Genomic DNA, 19637 nt, shown 5'->3' on the forward strand with positions numbered 1-19637 from the left:
AATGTATTACTGAGGTATATAATAACAAGCTCAAATTATTTATTTGAGGAGGGTGGTAGAAATAATACCCTCAAGAATCCTAGTTCTCACCTTTGCCTCTTTTAAAAAAGAAGACTAATTACCAGGTCCCCTCAAGACCCACTTTTACCCTTTGATTTGAAATAAAGTTGACCAAAAGAGACAGTGCGTCTATAATTCAGGTCTCAACACTTTGATCATGGCTCAAGGAAGATTGTTGCCTAAGCAGTGACTGTACTTTCCTTTTCAGTCCTCTAAAGGATTGCAGCAGAGCTACTTCTTATCACTCTGACTGTGATAGACCTGAATAAGTTCAGTCACAGAAAGAGCTGGCCAGTGTTTTCTTGGACTGCCTTTCTTACAGTACATGAACGAACTAATCTGGAGGTAATTTGCATTAATGGTGAGTTAGCAGGGGTTTGTATAACTCACCCAGCTCCCAGAACACACCTCATAAATACACCTGTAGTGACACTGGGGTCATGAATGCACTGCTGGTGACTCTCCTTTGCTCACAAACCCCCATGAATTCACCTTTGCGGCATTCCCATGCAGTACACAAGTATCACTAGTGCTCAAAGTATGTGTGAAGATAGAGGTGGAAAATGGGTAATAACCTTGCCTGTGATATCAGCAAACCCTTTGGGGTCTGGATTCTATTTGACAGTCACAGGACACTTGGTTCTTTCTCCTGAGCTCTCTGGCTCATTTCCTGGCTACTCCCCAGCTAGGGCAGCAGAGGAAAGGCTCCTTAATGTCTCCATCCCTATCTCCATGCCCCTCCACAAGTAGAATGAAGGCACTGTGAGAAAGACCAAAGTGTGTGTGTCGTGACCGTTGTTGCCTGACATGTCCAGCTCAGACTGATCACGTAGGAACTGCTGTCATCAGCTCCCAAGTCCTCTCTGTAACACTGACAACATCCTTTTGACAGATCTTTCTGGGAACAGCATATAACTGGGGAAAAAAAAAAAAAAAAAAAAGCAGATAAGACACCAACTAAAGCAAAGGTTGAAAAATCTTCAATTGAGTTTTTTCTAATTCATAAAATGGACCTCACAAAAGTCACTCTCAGAAATGCCTGTTTTCAAAGGTAGAATTTCAGTCATGCTAGAACAAAACAAAGGAACAATATCAGAAAACTTACACAATTCATATTTACCAGTATCCAAGAGTTCGCATGCTATTCCTCCTCTGATGACCTCCTCTTAACGGCTTTAGGTGGTTTCATCAGAATGTCTCAGCTGCAAGTTGCTGCTTGGATGTTGTGAGAGCATATCTCTGCCAATTCTGAGACCTACAGCAGCTGAAAAGAGCAGCCTGCCTCTCCACCTGCATTTCTCATTGTACAAAGAACAACTTCCAAGAACATCTACAAGAACAATTATCTTTCAGAAGATGGGGAAATTGTAGCAGAAATATTTAAACTGAATCATGCAGCAGAAGCACAAGACTATCAGGAGTAATGAGATCCCAGAGGCATACAGAGTTTTGTCAGAAATCATCAGTGGACAAGGAGCTAAAAACTGTACTTTGGATAGTTATTAGGGCAGTCTCTGGAGAGTGATTTTGGAGTGTGGTCATCTAGACTGTTACGTTGCACATGGGTTTGCTTGCTTGCTTGTTTGTTTGCTGTCTGACTTTTTAATGCTGTCCAGATAAATATTTACTATTGGACATGTATTTCTTCTGGAAGCATTTCTGGTTCAAATAAACATCACACCTGGCCATCTGCAAGATTTGTATTCACCTTACCTTTGCAATCAAATATTCTTGGAGTAAAGAGGTCTCTTACACAGGACATTTATATAAATTCTGCCTTTGGTCCTAAGCTAATATTTCTCATATGCATTCTTATTTCTTATTAACTTGTTCTTATTATTGTATGTGCTATAGACTGTTATCCCTTAGACATCTGCTGTACAAATTTGAAACAAGAAGTAAAACAGGAAATTACTTCAAAAATTTAGAAAAGTTTGTGGTTAGTCGTCACTGCTTACCAGGTATTTTTACTGAGATAATGCAAAACACAGAAGCAACTCTTTAGCCCAAGTATTAAGTTCTTATAAGAATTCTTACCAAACTGTAAAGGAGCATAATGTGACACCTTCTGTAAGCTATGGTTGAATATTCGCCCAGCAGCACCCAGAAATGAGACATCCAGAAAAAAAACTTGATGTTGACCTCCAAAGCATTAAAAAAGTATATATGTATATGTATAATTTTGTGCATATATATATAAAGTTATAAACCCTAGCTTGGGCTGGGAACACCTTGTAACCTTGAATCCTGCTTAAGTCACACTAATGTGTAACACAGCTGCAGGTGTTTATTAGGGAATGTAAGTGAAGAAATAAAAGAGCTTCAGTTACTTTTGGATGCAACCAAGCAGGGCTTTTCCTTCCTCACTCAGCTGATTTGGTGGTTTTCTGCTGACAATGTAGGGGCTAGGGTCTCTTATCTCATTGTGCTCCTCAGATGGAGACCCCAGGCTGCTATGGCTTATCACCCAGTGACAGCTTTGACTGGCACTGAACTGGTTTGGTTTTTCATCCTCATGTTTCTTCTCTTCCCTCCTGCAATAGTAGGGGTACCAGCTGTTCCCATGGAAAACACCTTCTTCCCTTGTGTGGGTATGTAAACGTGCTCTGTCAGGCTACTTGTTGTCTTGCATACTGGAATAGTTTCTAAACAATTCTTTCTTTTTTCCATTGATAAATGAAATTGTGCCTCCAAATGCCTTTTTTGGTGACTCCTTCATTTCCTACAGTCTGAAAGGTGTCTTTCATTAGATCTATGATTCTGTATTAGTCTAAACATCAGAATAAAAATCTTGAGGCAGAGCTGAAGGATAGAGGAGATGGTTGGAAGGATGGCATCAGTGATAGGTGAAGTAGATAGAATTACAGAACAGTTTGGGTTGGAAGGAACCTTTGAAGATCATCTAGTCCAACCCCCCTGGCCACAGGCAGAGACATCTTTCACTAGATCAGGTTGCTTAAAGCCCTGTCCAACCTGGCCTTGAACACTGCAGGAAAGATTTGTTTTACTGGCAGGAGAAGGGGAGAAGTTTCCCTCCTCTTACCTGCATCAGCAAATGACCCAACTAGCACCTAATACCAGATTTTTAACTGCTAACCCATGGATTCAAGGTACCACAATGTGGTTCTCATAAAAAGGCATTTACTGCAAGCAGAAATTCCAGCAGTAGATGACCATAGTCCTCTGTTTCTCAGCTGAATGGGTTACAGAGCAGATGGAGTTCATCTGAAAGTTTATATCTGAGTAATGGGATGTTCTACCTGGACAACATTTTCAGTATTTTTGATAGTATTTATTTAAACACTGGTGTTTCAGTTAGTGTTCAGGAGCCCCAGGCCTGGGCCTGTGCTAGTTGACAAGAGAATAGAAAGAGAATGCCTGCTTGTCACAGAGTTCACAATGTCTTTCAAATCAAAAGATGAATCTTTGGTGTCTTCCTAATTACAACAGGAGCTAACAAGCTGTTCTTTGAAAGGCAGTTCTTGGGGAATTTTCACAAAAGAAATTATAGTGAAAGATGCTTGATTTCCTCCGGTCCTTTGGAAATGTTACCACAGTTCTACACCTTCCCATTTTCACTTCCCACTTTTCTACTCCACAGTTTTCTCATGGCACTCTTCACCTCCTTATTTCTTAGCGTGTAGATGAGTGGGTTCAGCATGGGTATGATGACAGTGTAAAACACTGCCACGCTCTTGTCCTCTGACAGATTGCTGGATGGACGTATGTAGATGAACGTGCATGGCCCAAAGCATAGAATCACCACAGTAATATGGGACCCACAGGTGGAGAGGGCCTTGTGCCACCCTTCAGATATTTGTCTTTTCAGGGAAACCAGGATGACAACATAGGACATGACCAGGATGAAGAAACAGCTCAGAGTTATCATTCCACTGTTGGCAACAACAATGATGCCCACAGTGTAGGTGTCAGTACAGGCCAGTTGTAGTAGAGGGTGGACGTCACAGAAGTAGTGGTCAATTTTGTTAGGGCCACAGAAGGGGAGCTGAGAGGTTAGAAGAGTCTGCACTATGGAGTGCACAAAGCCTCCTACCCACGAGCCAAACACCATCCGGCCACACACGCGCCTGGTCATGAGGGTGGTGTAGTGGAGAGGTCTGCAGATGGCCACGTAGCGATCATAGGCCATCACTGTGAGGATGAAAAACTCTGTGCAAACAAAGAAATGTACCCCAAACAGCTGTGCTATGCAACCCACAAAGGAGATGGTTTTATTTTCAACAAGGAAGTCAGCAATCATTTTGGGAGCTGTGATGGAAGAGTAACAGATATCTAGAAAGGCCAGGTAGCAGAGGAAGAAATACATGGGGGAGTTCAGACATTGACTGCTAATTACAGTGATAACAATGAGCAGATTCCCTGCCACGGTAATTGTGTAGAAGAACAGAAACATCACAAAACATATTTTCTGCACTCCTTGGTTCTCTGAGAGGCCCAGAAGAATGAATTCCTTCACGCTGCTTGCATTCTCCATGTTAATCAGTTGGGTGGCGATAATGCAATGCACAGCCTGGGCACATGGAAAAATAAAGACAAATGATTCATCAGGTTTTTTCATTCTTAAAAATGAATTCTTTATCAGAAGTGCATGCACACTAAGAAATATACAGGATTAGTATTAAGTCTATGAAGTGGTTTTTTTGTTGGTTTTTACTTTAGAGTTTAACCAAAAATAGGCACCTCTTAGAAACAAACTATCAGCTGTATGGGATTCATCCTAGTATCAAAACATTCCCAGTCAACTGCTGTTAAAAATGGCCATGGCAAGTCCTGCCCAATAAAAACACAAGCAGTGCTCCCTGTTTGTGCAGGTCGTCTGAGCAGATCTGTGGAATGATTCAGTTAATTCAAGTTATCTGGCACCTATTTAAAATTACAGCAAAATCAGAAGCTCTTGTGCACGCAAAAACTGGTCAAGCATCCACAGGAAACACAGAAATGGAGAAAACCCAAAATTGCTCTCAAACCCACAAAGTAAAGCCTAGAGAGGAAGTTGAGAAAGTTAGGGACTTTTCCTGTGCTTACAGTTGTACTAACAGTAGGTAAAAGGTATTCAAGATGGGGAGTAAAATTTACATGGATAATTCCTTTTCTGATACATCTCCAAGAAAAAAAGATCAGTAAGAACAATGTGACATCGATTTCTACCTAGTCTTACCAAGTTGTGATCCTCTCCATCCCTCCTCTTTTCACTTAGCACTGACATAGTTTTCTACAGAAAACAAAGGACAAAATGTGTGCATATTTATGGCTGGGCAGTAGCCAGAGGAAGAGAAACAGCTGGTCCCCATCTAGGCCAGAGCAGAACTGGAAGCAAACCCCTCCAGTCTCAGTGTCACGTTTAGGCAACTGGTGGTTCAGAAAGGAGTGACCAAGAGATAAATGATCAAGGAAAACTATATTCCTGAATAACGACAGATGGGAAACTCCTGAGCTAAAACAAGATGTATATTTTTGAAAGGATTGTAAAGATATGACCCATTCACCACAAGATAGCTCTACTGTCTGTCCCTCTTGGTAAGACCCCTGTCACCATCATCAAACTGCATTTTACAGTATATTCATCTGCCTCATTCCATCTCATTGCCTTACGTCATGTAGGCACCTATATCTGAGCCAGTCACGTGCATTCTTTTTTCTGCCTTTGCAGGGCAGCTCATGACCAGCCTAAGGTGTCTACTTAAGGTGTCTAAGATGTGATGAATTACATCCTGGAGATGCCTATTTCTTTCTGTCGACTCCAAGAGAATGACTAGAATGACTAATTCAGAGGAAGATTCCCACATAGGAATACTTCTAAAGGTATCTTTTCAGGGAGAGACTATAGGTATATGATATAATGCAATCAATTGCAAAATAAAATAAATACAATGTGGATGGTTAACATTTCAAAAAGGGTGAGTAATTGCATCATCTCCTTGCTGCAAGCATTCTTCCCTAAAATCTCATGTGGTTAATGGGAAAAAAAATAACCTAATCTGGAACTACAGAACTAGTTCTGCATGCTTCCAACCAAAAATAGCCATAGACAATTGATAACTTTACTGAAAATTTCTTTTTGTATTTTCACATTTGTTCAAGAAGGGAAACAAAAGAGGAAAGGAAATCAGGAAAAGAAGAAAGGAAACAAGAAAAGAAAAGAAATGAAACAAGAAAGGATCCCGAGAACCTGTAAAACTTACCTTGGCTGTGTTTGGAGATCTAATTTTTTGTGTAAGGGCTGTATGATTTTATCTCCTCAACACCTGCCTTCTCTGGTAGGAATATGTTAGAGCACAGAATCTTTAAAGAACATAGAATAGCTTCTGGAAATCTTCCAACACTTGCTTAGGAGGTGCCTTTTACTGTATAATCCCATCTAATTTCATTTCTTGCATCACAAGTGTATCTTGGTATCTTCTGCCTGTGTGAGAACTGCTTTGGTGGGCTGTCTGGGTAGTGTGGCCTGCTCTGGGTGCACCGAAGGATGCATTCGCAACCCAGCAGCAGAAAGAAGACTGAGAAGAAAACTGCTTAAGTAGAACTCTTTAACCCTCTCCAGGGAAATCTCCCACCTCAAGGGCTCTTGGGGCTGGAGGAGGGAGGTGTGGAGGCTTAATGAAGGGAAGGCATGAAAGGAAGGGGCAAAGGAGGAGAAAATAACTCTCTTCTGACTGAAAAGTTTAAGCAAACATATATTAAAGAAATAGCCATCAGTCAGTGATGATGATATTCTGAAGGCATTTCAGGATTTCTCCAGTAGAAATAACAGCCAATGGATTAGCTGAATATTAAACTGGACAAGAATTTTCAATGACCTAGTCCAGTTAACCCTTTCCAGAGTCTTCCAGTAAGCCACGCTTTATGGTTTTCCCAAGTGTAGAGGCCCATTAGATCCACTGCTTTGGCTTTATAGCATTGTGAGTAATAAAACAGTACTTTTAAATCTGTGTGTATCCCAAAAAGAAAGCACATAAAACACAAATCTTTTATAAAAAGTCAGAGGGATTTCCATTAATAAGGAGAGAGGTGTCATGTTCTGGGGCTGTCAGTTACCTCTCACAATAGTCTTTTAAAGGGCAAGTCAGGCACACTTCTATCAGTAGTGGTTATGATTAAGCTTCCACAGAGACAGAAGATGGCCTGGGCTACCTCTTGATGTCCCTTCAAGTCCTCTTTTGCATGAAATTTCATCACTGGCAACCCAATGAATAAAGCCTCTTGCAAGAACTTGCACGTTTTAGCAAAGGTCAGCAAATTACAGAATAAGTAAAAAAAAATCCTGCTTTTACAAATGGGGGAACCGAGGGAGGAAGTCAGCTATTTTATGCCTGTGGAAGTCAGCTGAGTTGAGTCTTCATCACTCTAGGCTTTCCTACGGAAAGAAATATACCTCTCCACAATTTGATTCACCTGATCTACCTCAGACCCGATTTTAGGATGGGATTAGGTCTGAAATAGACATTTAGATTTTGAACAAAATTGCTTAGGGCAGACAAAGGCTGCGTCAAAGAATTACAGTCAATGGCTCAATGTCCAAATGGAAGCCAGCAACAACTGGTGTCCCTCAAGGGTCCACACTGGGACCAATACTATTTAATATCTTCATCATTGATATAGACAGTGGGATCGAGTGCACCCTCAGCAAGTTTGCAGATGACACCAAGCTGAGTGGTGCAGTTGATACACTTGAGGAAGGAATGCCATCCAGAGGAACCTTGACAGGCATAAGGAGTGGGCCCATGAGAACCTCATGAAGTTCAACAAGGCCAAGTGCAATGTCCTGCACATGGGTTGAGGCAATCCCCACTATCAGTACAGACTGGAGGATGAAGGGATTGAGAGCAGCCCTGTAGACAAGGACTTGGGGATACTGGTGGATGAAAAGTTGAACATGAGCTGGCAATGTGCGCTTGCAGCCCAGAAAGCCAATCATATCCTGGGGTTCACCAAAAGTATGGCCAGCAGGTCAAGGGAGGTGATTCTTCCCCTCTACTCCACTCTGGTGAGACCCCACCTGGAATACTGCATCCAGCTCTAGGGTCCTCAGTACAAGACAGATATGGACCTTAGAGTGGGTCCAGAGGAGGGCCATGGAAATGATCAGAGCACTGGAACAGCTCTCCTATGAAGAAAGGTTGAAAGACTTCAGCCTGAAGAAGAGAAGACCCCTCAAGACCTTCTTGTGGCCTGTCAATATTTCATAAGAAAGACAGAGAAAGGCTTTTCAACAGGACCTGTAGTGACAGGACAAGGGGCAACAGTTTTAAACTGGAAGAGAGTAGATTTAGATTGGACACAAGGAAGACATTTTTTATGATGAGGGTGGTGAGGCCCTGGCACAGGTTGCCCAGAGAAGCTGTGGCTGCCCCCTCCCTGGAAGGGTTCAAGGCCAGGTTGGACGGGGCTTTGAGCAAACTGATCTAGTGAAAGATGTCCCTACCTATGGCAGGGAGGGTTGGACTAGATAATCTTTAAAGGTCTCTTCCAACCCAAACCATCCTATGATTCTATGCAATCTTGACATCAAGAAGAGCCTCATCTTTCTTAACTTAAAGCTTCTGCAGCCAAAGTTGAATCTATGAAATTAAACACAGTAAAGCAAATGGATATGCTATTTCATGCATCAGTTCAACTCATCACTGCTCTGAAGTCTACTGTGTATTTTTAGCTTCTGACTTACGGGTGTCAATAAATAAATTGTTTCATCCACTGCCCATCACTTTGATTCACTGACAGTTCTTGAAATTTAGAATGGCCAAATAACAAGCAAGGCAATGTAGCCATCTCCTGACACAGAATGCCAGCGATCCATGCAGTGAGAATGAAAATGAAAAATTAATGAGGAGGTTAAATACTGCTTTAAGTGAAAATAGTCTTCTAACTTAAATATCATCTTACACTGTAGCCTGGAGTCCTGGCCAGATTAATAAGTGTTAACAGCAGTCACTATAGGAAACAGAGTATTGGGTAAGAAAGTAAAAACAGTCTTACAATCTTTGGGAAAGGAAGAGGAACAACAAATGACAGAAGAAGCTAAAGATGAGTCAGCAGGTATCTAGCCTGCTAAGTTATTTGGGCCAGATCTGCCAGTTTCTGTACCCACTGACACACATGGCAGCAATTTGGCTAGCGTCATACTCATCTCCTTTTGTTTCCCTACCCAAACGGACTAGCAGAAGTGACTTAATTCACCAGCCCAAATCAAGAGTTGCCAGTATCTCCTGTTACAAAATAGTTTCCTATAAGGATGTGCTTACTACCAGGAAAGGAGAAAGGTTTTTTCTCCATTTTCACTCCACTTACTTTGACAGGTGGATCTGGACACCATGGTGGTGGCAGCTCATGCACATAGAGGGACTGTACATGGTGAGAAGAGGAATGAGGTGGTGTGGGTAGTTAGTAAATGCTGGCAAGGGGCTGTCTTGGTAGAGACATGAGGTGTGGATTTGATGGTAGGCAGGATGGGGCTGAGGCACTGTTTGGGGGGGAAGTTGTGAAACTGGAAGTGGAAGGCACAAGGCTGGAGGCTGTCTTGAGGGGTTTTGTGAAATCGGAAGTGCCTGAGGTGTGGTGAAGGACTGTGCTGAAAGACAGCATGAACTGGCAGGTAATACTGTGGAGCGTGAAGTTACATCAAAAGAGCTCCTGACATCAGAACGGGCACTGTGTATTGAAGGCAGCACGAGCAGAGGTTGTGCAATCAGAGCTGCTGAGGTGTGGTAAAGGCTATGGACTTTGGGTGGACCCTCCTCCGGGGAAGGTTGTGTGAAGCAGTAGGGACTACGCAGGGTGGTAACTTGTGTTGGGAGAGGCTATGGGTCAAAAGAGGACACTGTGGTAATGGGTGTGTTAAGGTCAGTTTGGCAGGGACAGTAGGTCCTTGGGGAATGAGAAGTTGTGCTGAGGGAGATGGTGAAATCGTCAGCAGGCATTATGGAAGAGGACTGGCAATTTCTCACTCTATGTGACCCTGAGTAGCAGCAAGGCATCCTCTTCAAAGACTGTGAAACTAGAGCATCTCAGGGACACAAGTAGGAAACAAAGCATCGGTGCAAGAGGCAAGGTATAATTTTGTACAGACGCTTCTTGCTTTTTTTGTATCGTGAGACTGGCTGAAGAAGGGGAAGTAGTAAAAAAACATTTCTAGACCCATGACAGTGATAGGTTCTGTACAAAGAGGGAAGGGGGAAGTGGCTCAAATCGAAGTGACCACACACAACAAACTAGATATTTCCTCACGCGAGTGATTGGCTGGCTGCTGAATGTCATGCTGACAAGACCGTGGCTTTTTAAAGTGTCTAACTAGCCCAGCACTACAGTATGACACCAAGGATTTTATCTGGACCATATGTCACAGAATTCAGGTGACAATTTTACCCAGCAGATCCATACCAGACAGCTGCTGCAAATCAGCCACTGAAATTCCAAGGAACCCACAAAAAGGTGAGAAATTCCTCGATGGTACCTTTGCTGCTGCACTCTGTCTAATGCTTTCTGTCATGCTTTTGGAGAGAGGATGAGGGGAAGGGAGAAGGAAAAAAAAAAAAATAACCACCAAACAGAGGAAAGGAGATCTAACATTTTCTTCTCCTGCTGGTTAGAAATTCACTATAGGTAAGAAATTGTCTTGATCATTTTCAAGATAAGGAGAGCTTCATTCTGGGGACCCTTTTCCATGAGCAAGTGCTAATGAATTGCTCTAAATACATCTTTGTAATATAAGATGTCATTATTCAGAGACCTTGCATTAACAGTTTTGGTCTTAGATGATCACTTAAGATTAGCCAAGAAAATACAACAGCATAACTTTCTGTACATCATCTAAAATGTCTTTGTAGCGCAAGGCTGTTCAAACTGACACCTGCCACAAGACTACATGGTACTTAGCAGGCAAACCACAGGAAGGATGTTTTATCTCAAGGGTGAAAAAAGACCACATAGACTCAGTCTGCTGCTGTTTAATGCAAGCTTTCACTAATTAGTTTCATTAAGGAAGTGGACTCATGTCTTGAATGTATATTGGAGACAACAAGAAATCAGTCTTTCCAAGGTGATACAATAAATATATGAGAACTGTGGGTGACTTTTTTGGTATTCTTTTCCATGGTTTGCAGAAGTCAGAGAAGGATTTCTTCACTTCCATTACAGTGGAAGGCAAAATTATTGATGTTTTGCCATTTATCCAAAGGGCATCCATTACAGCCACATCTGTACCGGGCAGTCTTTATGGGTATATGATCGATGGCACAGTGCTATGTCATTTAACGTTAGGAAATATGATTGACAAGCTTAAGTTAAACAGCTAATCACCCGTCATTGCCTGGATGCCCAGTGGAGAGAGACGCACTTCTGGAGGACAGGGTCAACGCCTTCTGGAGATGTCTGAGGCAGGGAGGTTGAATAGTCTCTTTCCTAAAATGGGGACCAGGTCAGAAGGCTGTAGTGGGCTTAGTCAGAGCTTAAGTGACACTCAGATGTTCATGTCCTCTTCAGACCAATTGGAAATTTGCTTCAGGTTACACAGATAGCTTGTGGCAGAGATAGTGCTTCACTGGGTCTTCAAAAGGCTAGGAAACTGCTTAACCACTGGGTCTTCCTTTCTCCTCACAGCAGACTTGGTTCACAGAATTAGAGGCTGCTTCAGCTACTTCCTGCTGTGGCTCTGATAATTTCTGCCATGCCAAAAGCAGGTAGCAAGGAAGGGAACAAAGTTATAAGGCTGTATCTTTTGAGTTTGCTTGCTACAGATGTTCAGGGAAGAGGTAGCCTTGTGAGTGATGTTGGTCAGGCAGTGTGCGGCTCTCCCCAGAGAGAAGGTGAGTTGGAACTCAGGGATGTTCCTGTTGTAAAACTGTGCTACAGCAGGGATTCTGCCCATTCTGTGGGAGATGATGGGTTTTGTTTTCCATAGTCCCTTTCAGTATGTACTAAATTCCTTTCTTTAGAGATCACTGGTCTCTAAAGCCTTAATGTTAGAAGCACTCGAGGTCCTGTAACAGCTGAGGATGGCATCGTCCAGGTTCCTATATCAGAGTATGGTGCAGTGTCAGAAGTTCCCTGGTTTCAGTCAACCCGAAAGGTTTCACATCCTGCAGTCCCTGGTGAAGGTAAGGGTGGAATTCACCCCAGCTACCTCCAGCTGTCCACACACCAACCCTCTCGCTGAAGCTGGCACTCTGCAATGCATCTGCAGCCAGCAAAGACAGGCAGGTGACTGCGCACCTATCTAAGACCTTAGGATAAAATATATAACTGTTGGAGGGGCTTGTAAACCTCCATTAATTCAAATGGCACCTTTAAAGGCCATGCTAAATGAGATGTTTGCATTTTTAATGGTGAAAGCTGGGTGTAACAGTCCCAGCTGGGCTCCCAGCCAAGCTCAGCTCACCTACATGCCTTCCAATGCAGCAAGATTGTCTCTGCTGCTCCAGGCCATCAGCTGGCCAAGGAAATTACCTGCATCACGCTTTTATCTTGCCTCTATCCATGCAGCACAAAAGACAGCGTGTCTGGGGTGCTGAGGTGAAACAATAATAATTCAATCTGTCACATTTCGCGTGTTTGTGGAAGTCTGTCTCCGTGTATGCGGCAGCATCTCACAAAGAGAGAACAGACTATTCTCGCTGGTTAGACTGTTCAATGATTCACATCTTCCCAGCTCTCCCCGTTTTGATTTGTTCCTCTCTCCTTTTTAACTATCTCCTGCTGTCTTTCATGACACTTCTCTACCTTCTCATTGCAAAATTAATAGCTGGTGGGGAAAGAGGAAAACAGCCACAGTGTTTGATCCCATCAGACAAAAGAAAAAGGTGTGAAATCTATTTTTTGACTTCTTCATTTTCTTCAAGATTCTTGTTCAGATCTCAGTGTCATGGGGGAAGAAGCAGGGTGAATGGGGTGAAATAATTATTTAAGCCATAATGTCCTGTGTCCAATGTCCTGTGAGGGTCAGACATTTTGTCCCACATACGGTTCTTACAGTTCTTCTCTGAGAAGGAAGTTATTAAAGGCTGACTCTGTCAGAGTGACTCGTTCACTGTCTGTACACAGGGCTCAAGAAAACAGACCAACCACATTAAACTACACTTTATTAAAATAGAAATGAGTCATCAACATAAAAAAATACCAGCTATTTTGAGTTTTCTCTACCTTATTTTGTGGGCATATGCACAGGACAAAACTCGGTCAGCTTTCCTGCTGAACTTGTATGCTGCTTGCTTACCTAGAACTTTCACACACTTTTGACAAGATTTGCCTCACCTAATCCCAGCTACTTACAGCGAAGACAATTATCCCAGAGTTGTTAATACTGGGTTCTCTTTTTATTCAAACAAGAGGTACTTTTCAGACATGATTAATCTAATCTATAATTGTTTTTTTAAGATATTTGTTTCCCAATACTGACTGCCAAAATGAACCTGAAGAAATTTTAAAAAGGGAGAAATACACTGCAATCTAACTTTTCCTACACATTGTATAGAATTTGACCTTAGATACAGTGCTTTGAACAACGCCTCAAAGCTCTGTGCTCCAAGTCCAAACACAACAATCCCTCCCTAAATCGAGCTCTGGCTACAAAGCATTGCAGCAAATCCAGAAACACGACCAGGTCACCGTGAGGGAAAGTCACACTGGAGTTACAGCTTCTTTCCTCTCTACTTACAGGTCTGTCTGAAATCACTCATTATGAATACTTCAATGACATCAATCCTCCTTCCAACTGCAACCAGCCAGGCTCATGGGACTAACCAGAGTGGGGCTGTGGGAAAGGCCGAGCCATCATACGCTGTCCTCAAGTTCATGGAGAGCTTCTGCCTCATCAGCGCTGCCTGTGGGATGGTGGGAAATGGCATAGTCCTCTGGTACCTGGGCTTCCGCATCCGGAGAAACCACTTCACCGTCTACATCCTGAACCTGGCCGCTGCCGACTTTGGGTATCTCCTCTGCATCGCCATTGAGACGGTCCAGTACCTGATGCAGTTCAACGTGGGGGTGCAGTTTGGGATATTCCTCTTCCTGGATCTTTTCATGTATGGGACCGGCTTGTACCTCCTGACCACCATCAGCATTGAGAGGTGCCTGTCTGTCCTTTGCCCAATCTGGTGCCGCAGCCACCGCCCAAAGCACTTGTCCGCCATCATCTCCGGCCTGCTCTGGGGTCTCTCCCTGCTGCTGAACACGCTCGGGTATGTTCTGTGCACCCTCAACCCCTCTGGCAGGAGCTGCAACCTCCTGCTCATCACCATCGGAACCTTGGACTTCCTCTTCTGCACGCCCCTCATGCTGCTCTTCAGCCTGACCCTCTTCCTCAGAGTCAAGTGCAGCTCCCAGCACTTCCGAACAGGCAGGCTCTTCACCGTCATCATGCTCACCGTCCTCTTCTTCCTCATTTTTGCCGTGCCTCTGAGCGTCCTCATCCTCTTTGACTTCTTGGGCTACAAATTTCTCTACTCGCCGGAGATCGGCTTTGTGCTGTCCTGTGTGAATAGCAGTCTCAACCCTGTCATTTACTTCCTCGTGGGGAGCTACAGGGATCGGAGAATCAAGTTCACCCTCAGGCTGGCATTCCAGAGGGCCTTTGAAGAGTCAGCAGATGACAAAGATGAACGGGAAACCCGTGACACAATAACTATGTCCTCCTAATACCCTTTTGTGCCTATCACTGTAACACTGTTTTGGAACCGAGGGCCCTATAATTTACATAATTGAAGAACTCTGGGCTATTGGGGAAGGTTTATCTCACTTAACCTTCAGTACCCTCATTGTAGATTTCTACCCTTTAGCGGATTATTTTAAGCTCCATCTGTGGTCATTGAAAACACGTAAGCACCTGGACCACAGAATTTATCTGACCTGTATTAGGACCACATTGAATGTGCCCATTTCTTTTCAGTGACCATTAAATTTCAGTTTGATAAGGTGAAACGTCTTGATGTCTGTATTTCCTCAAAGGCATCCTACTCAGAATTTGCAGCTTACTCAATAAATCTCTGCCTTTCAGAGCACAACAATATCAAATTCATAAATTCTCAGTCACTTTTTACTCCAACCTCTCAAGATGAGATGGAAAACAATCCTCCTCCTGTTGAAATCACCCACGAAATTCCTGGAAGGAGAGTCTATTTGTCTCACTTAATTTTAAATACCTGTATTTCAGCAACACATGCCACCCTTTGCGGCTCACAGAGTGCACGATTCTTTGCTTCTTAATGTGAGCATTTCAAATAGTGAAATGATTCATGCCCTAGAACTTCCGTTCTTCTATTAGCTAGGGAGGTTTCCATACAATAGTGTTGTGATGAAGCAGAAAAGGGCTCCAACCCCTACCAACTTGCCTTACAACTTTATGCACTGAATTGCATGCTCCCTTTTCTTGTGTTTTGAAGACATACAGGGCTGGAGTTGCATTTTGTTTTAGCTTCCTCCAGCCCAAGTCTCTACATCTAACTACAGCATGCGTTGGGTTGTTATTTCTTCCTTTAAGAAGGACAGATAAGAACCCATGGCTTCTACATCTCCTCTACCAATAGAAATAAATTGAAGGATAGGGAGAAAGTAGGAAAAAGACGAAAGGTTAATAAATACCACAATTTGCAATAAATTATTCGCTAGACCCAATACCTTGAGACACAAGATGTGATTATTTGAAGTATTGTATTATCAGATGACATAACATTTAGTCTTTTAACCTAAACTGGTAGAAAGTGGCAACACAGGCAATTTTCTCTGAGAAACCTTACAGTTTTTCTCTTCATGCCTTCATCTGCAAATACTTTCCTAAAGGGAAACTGCATTCCTCTATTGTCTATTATCTTTTTGCTGTTCGTCTTTTTATTAATTTTGAAAAGCATCGCTTAAAAAAATAGTGGTTCACCCTAATGCCTGTAGTTGCTTTTTGCTTCCTGTTTACAGTTTCTGAAAGCTGAAATTTGAGTTCCATTTCTACTATTCTTTAATTTTTAATGCTATTGTTCTGTGATGTACATATAGTTGGTTGAGATTAGGTCTATGTCATCAATTATTTTTGTAAAGTTTTTTTTCTTCTAACTTCTACTGCTGAGGGGAAGAAAGCATCCATTTATCAGAAAACATGTTAAATATCCTTTTAATATCTGTAATGATTTTATCATTGTGAGAACTGAAACATCTCCTTTGTTATTAAAAATGTCAAAAGCCTTTTTTTAAAAAGAAGTACAAATTGTATTTAAAAACATTATTGTGCTTAGAAGAAGCCATCAGCTGGTAAAAACATACAGAATATAAGCTGAGAAAAACTTTCCATCCTGACAGTTTGTCCTTAAACATACCTGTCGTGAAGACAGGCAGCATTTAATGTGAACACATTTTACATATCACATTAATGTGAACACTTTACATCCAACCTTGGACATTTAAGAGGTGATACCTGAATATAAACCATGGTTGCAGACACCCTCAATCATCCATGGTAAAAGACAAGTGTTCTCAGGGTGGCATCTGCCAGATATTTGCAGTGTGTATCTCCTGTGGTCCAAAAGAAGTCAGTGATGGGATCTGCAAGGAGATGGGGATCATTTGCAGGCTTTTCCACCCTGAACTAACGCCACAATAGTCAGCCCAGCCTGCCAGGGAGAATATCCTCAACATCTGAACTAAGTTTGTCCTCTGAGTTGCTCAGTATCTCTCTGGAAGGATGCCAGGGCATCCAGAAGAGCAGTGGTGACGCATGCAAAGGGCACATTCCTCAGAGGCCACCAGCACCCTGAAAAAAGCCCACATTTCTGCTTCCCTGGGGACAGCTGAAAGGAGACAGGCAGCCCAGGCCATAAGTGTTGAGTGTGCTCCTCACCGCCATCCATGTGCCTGCGGCATGTGGTGCCTGCAAGGGATGGTGTCACCTATATCCTGAGAGCAGTAAACCTAACTCCACTCCTCTGAGGAGTCCCTAGACACCAGAGTCTGAAATAATCTTTGTTTTCTCATTGATTTCAGCAGAAGGCACACACGTTACTGTTGATATGTCTGTGGTACAGTTAAGGCCTGGAGGGAGGGATGTGTACAGCCATGTGGATGCTTCAGAACAGCCCAGTTTCCATGACATGCAGCAGAGTGAAAGACTCTTCAGTGCCTTTATTTGGTTCCCTTTCCCAAGCCTTTGTCCCTCAGTAGTTATCCCCACCCTCTTCTTCAAGCATCTACCCCTTTCTCCATTCCAAGAACCTCTACAACAACCAGTTCACTTCTCTCCCTCACCCCAGCCCACCTCACACGCACCTCAAAGAAGCAGCCTTCCCCTCGCAGACCTCTCCAGCAGCAGCTGCCAAATTCCTTCTTCTGCACCTTTCTTGGAGACGTGGTTTCATGCCACAGAAGGGAAGGAACAGCAGGTAGTAAGAGAAGGCTACGTCCTCTTTGGAAGAGGAGAGTCAGGGTCAGCCAGCTGGGGGCAGAAGGAGGGGCAGGCACCTCTAGACAGCTATCTGTTGTACTATTGAGGTGTTGCACCAGCTCATAGCCAAGTGATGTCTTACAACCCGCAGAGCAACTTGGGATCATGCACAAAGAAGAGCAGAGAAGGTACAACAGTGCAAACAGACTTTGGTAGACCTTGCTGGTAAGACTTGAGATGCATTACAGAAACCCCAATTTAGGCCCTGCAGGGTGTATGCTTTACAAGTTTAACCATCAAAAGCATAGTCACCCGTTCCTATCGAGGCCAGAAAAAGACAGCACGTCAAAGCAAGTGTCCATAGGCAAGAAAGGAGATAAAGGACTTAGTTCGATCCTAAGCTCTGTTTAATTTGAACTGAGGGACATGACAAAGTCAAGTAATCACATCACAAAATTTGGATCAGGTCTGCTCAAAGGCAGCTCCTGGCTGCAGAGGCAGAGAAAAACCCTTGCTTCTTCACAGTGTTACACCTGAAGACTGAGGGATGTTTGTCCCCCTAGAGCCAACACCTTCCCATTTCAAAACTTGCACAGCCACAGTGTTAAAAGTCCTTTCATAGAATCACAGAATACCAGGTTGGAAGGATCATCTGGTCCAACCTTTCTTGGCAAAATCACGGTCTAGACAAGATGGCCCAGCACCCTGAAGCATCCTGAGCATCCTTTCTTCCTGTCCATTTTATAATTGGCACACAGTAAGTTTATTTCCCGCCTGCAGTATTTCTGTTAATTGCTATGAATAAATTGCTGTGTTTACTATCTTTCTAAAGTTCCTTTCAGCTCAGCCTTTTAAAATCCTTTATTTCTCTGGGGTCAGAGGTGAGCAATGAATCATCAAGGAGCTGTAAGAGCCCTGTGCAGTTTGGAGAGGCTCTGCCTATAAGCAGGAAAAAGAAATAGGCAGCTTTCTACACATATTGTGAAAGAAAGGCTCAGAAGTGTTCCAGGCTGGAAAGCGAGGGTTAATCATGTCGGGAAAGGATTACTGATGCCTAGCACTCAGGGGATGATCTGTCTCCATCACCCCAGGCACATTGGACAAGCCTTTTTTCTTCTTGGGGTCTTGGCAGGATTTGGGATAAGATGTTGCACAGGGAGTGAATTTTGAAGGAAACATTGGGAAAAGGGATACTGTCCCTCAGAATAATCCGATCTAAGCCAAGTCTGATTTTCCAAGAACAACAAAACGAGATAGAACACCATTTCTCTGAGAACGTCCCACAGTCTCTACTAACCACTCATTTATACATCCTTAGCATAACAGCACTTGGCCCCAGTACAAATGCACAAAGAGCCTTTCACAGATGCAAGCAATATCCCAGAGCATTGCCGGCAATGGAATCCCTGGCAGGTAATTTTCTCCCCACCTACTGCAGGAGCAACCAGAGAAGTGGAGCAGAAATGAGAAATTGCCTCATAACATAAAAGAAACCCATTCTCATCTGCTGCTGACTTCATCCCATCCTCCCTCTCTGCACAGTGAAAATGCTCCTTCCTGACAGCACCTGCTTCATTACACGACAGAAGACACAAACTGAATCTGCAGGCTGAGACATCTTCCCTGTCTTTTCCTCAGGAAGTGTTTCCCAGAAGATCCAATGGGATAAGTTAGAAACCAAGAGAAAGACACTCTGAGAGCAAAATTCAGCTGCACAGGGCAGAAGGTAAGCATCTGAGGACGGGGTTCAGAAATGCCTCACCATCCACAGGTTTTCCAGTGTTCTTTGTCTCTGCTGTGCCGTTTTCTCGTCCTCTCTCACAGACATACAGACACACAGAGTCGCTGTGCAGTCACACCCTCCCATCTCCTACTGCTTTGTCTGCTCTGAACTGCTTCTTTTTCTTTGTTGAACAGTCTCATTCTTTCTTCTTCTGCATGGATGCCACACTTAGTCGATCTCCACCCATTCAAATTCCTGCATGATTTTGCCCATCCTCAAAATTTTGCATCTTGCTGGCTGTTGCCTACATAGATAGTAACCATGCATGCCCCTTGAAAGCTATCTGTCCCAAGTGACAAAGCTGTAAGAATAAAAGCAAAAAAACCTAAATGCTCTCTGTTTCTTCTCTGATCCCAAGAGAAACAGAAAGGAGAGACGTATTTGATTTGGAGTATTTCATCATGACTGAGAAGCTCATAACAC

At 43.2% G+C, this 19637-nt stretch overlaps 2 protein-coding genes across 2 annotated transcripts; one reads left to right on the forward strand and one right to left on the reverse strand.

Annotated features, from left to right (window-relative positions):
- Positions 1 to 3619: 3619 nt before the first annotated feature.
- LOC141931012 (olfactory receptor 4S2-like) lies at positions 3620 to 4570 on the reverse strand. Its single transcript, XM_074842619.1, has one exon. The coding sequence runs from the start codon at positions 4553 to 4555 to the stop codon at positions 3620 to 3622; it is 936 nt and encodes a 311-aa protein (XP_074698720.1). The 5' UTR covers positions 4556 to 4570.
- A 5829-nt stretch (positions 4571 to 10399) lies between these two features.
- Positions 10400 to 15080, forward strand: LOC141930697 (proto-oncogene Mas-like). Its single transcript, XM_074841902.1, has 2 exons — positions 10400 to 10506; positions 13729 to 15080. Exon 2 carries the CDS (start codon positions 13750 to 13752, stop codon positions 14704 to 14706), a length of 957 nt encoding a protein of 318 aa, XP_074698003.1. The 5' UTR covers positions 10400 to 10506; positions 13729 to 13749; the 3' UTR covers positions 14707 to 15080.
- The last annotated feature ends 4557 nt before the right edge of the window (positions 15081 to 19637 follow it).

The sequence above is a fragment of the Strix aluco genome, chromosome 16 (assembly GCF_031877795.1).
Source record: "Strix aluco isolate bStrAlu1 chromosome 16, bStrAlu1.hap1, whole genome shotgun sequence".
In the NCBI taxonomy this organism is placed as follows: domain Eukaryota; kingdom Metazoa; phylum Chordata; class Aves; order Strigiformes; family Strigidae; genus Strix; species Strix aluco.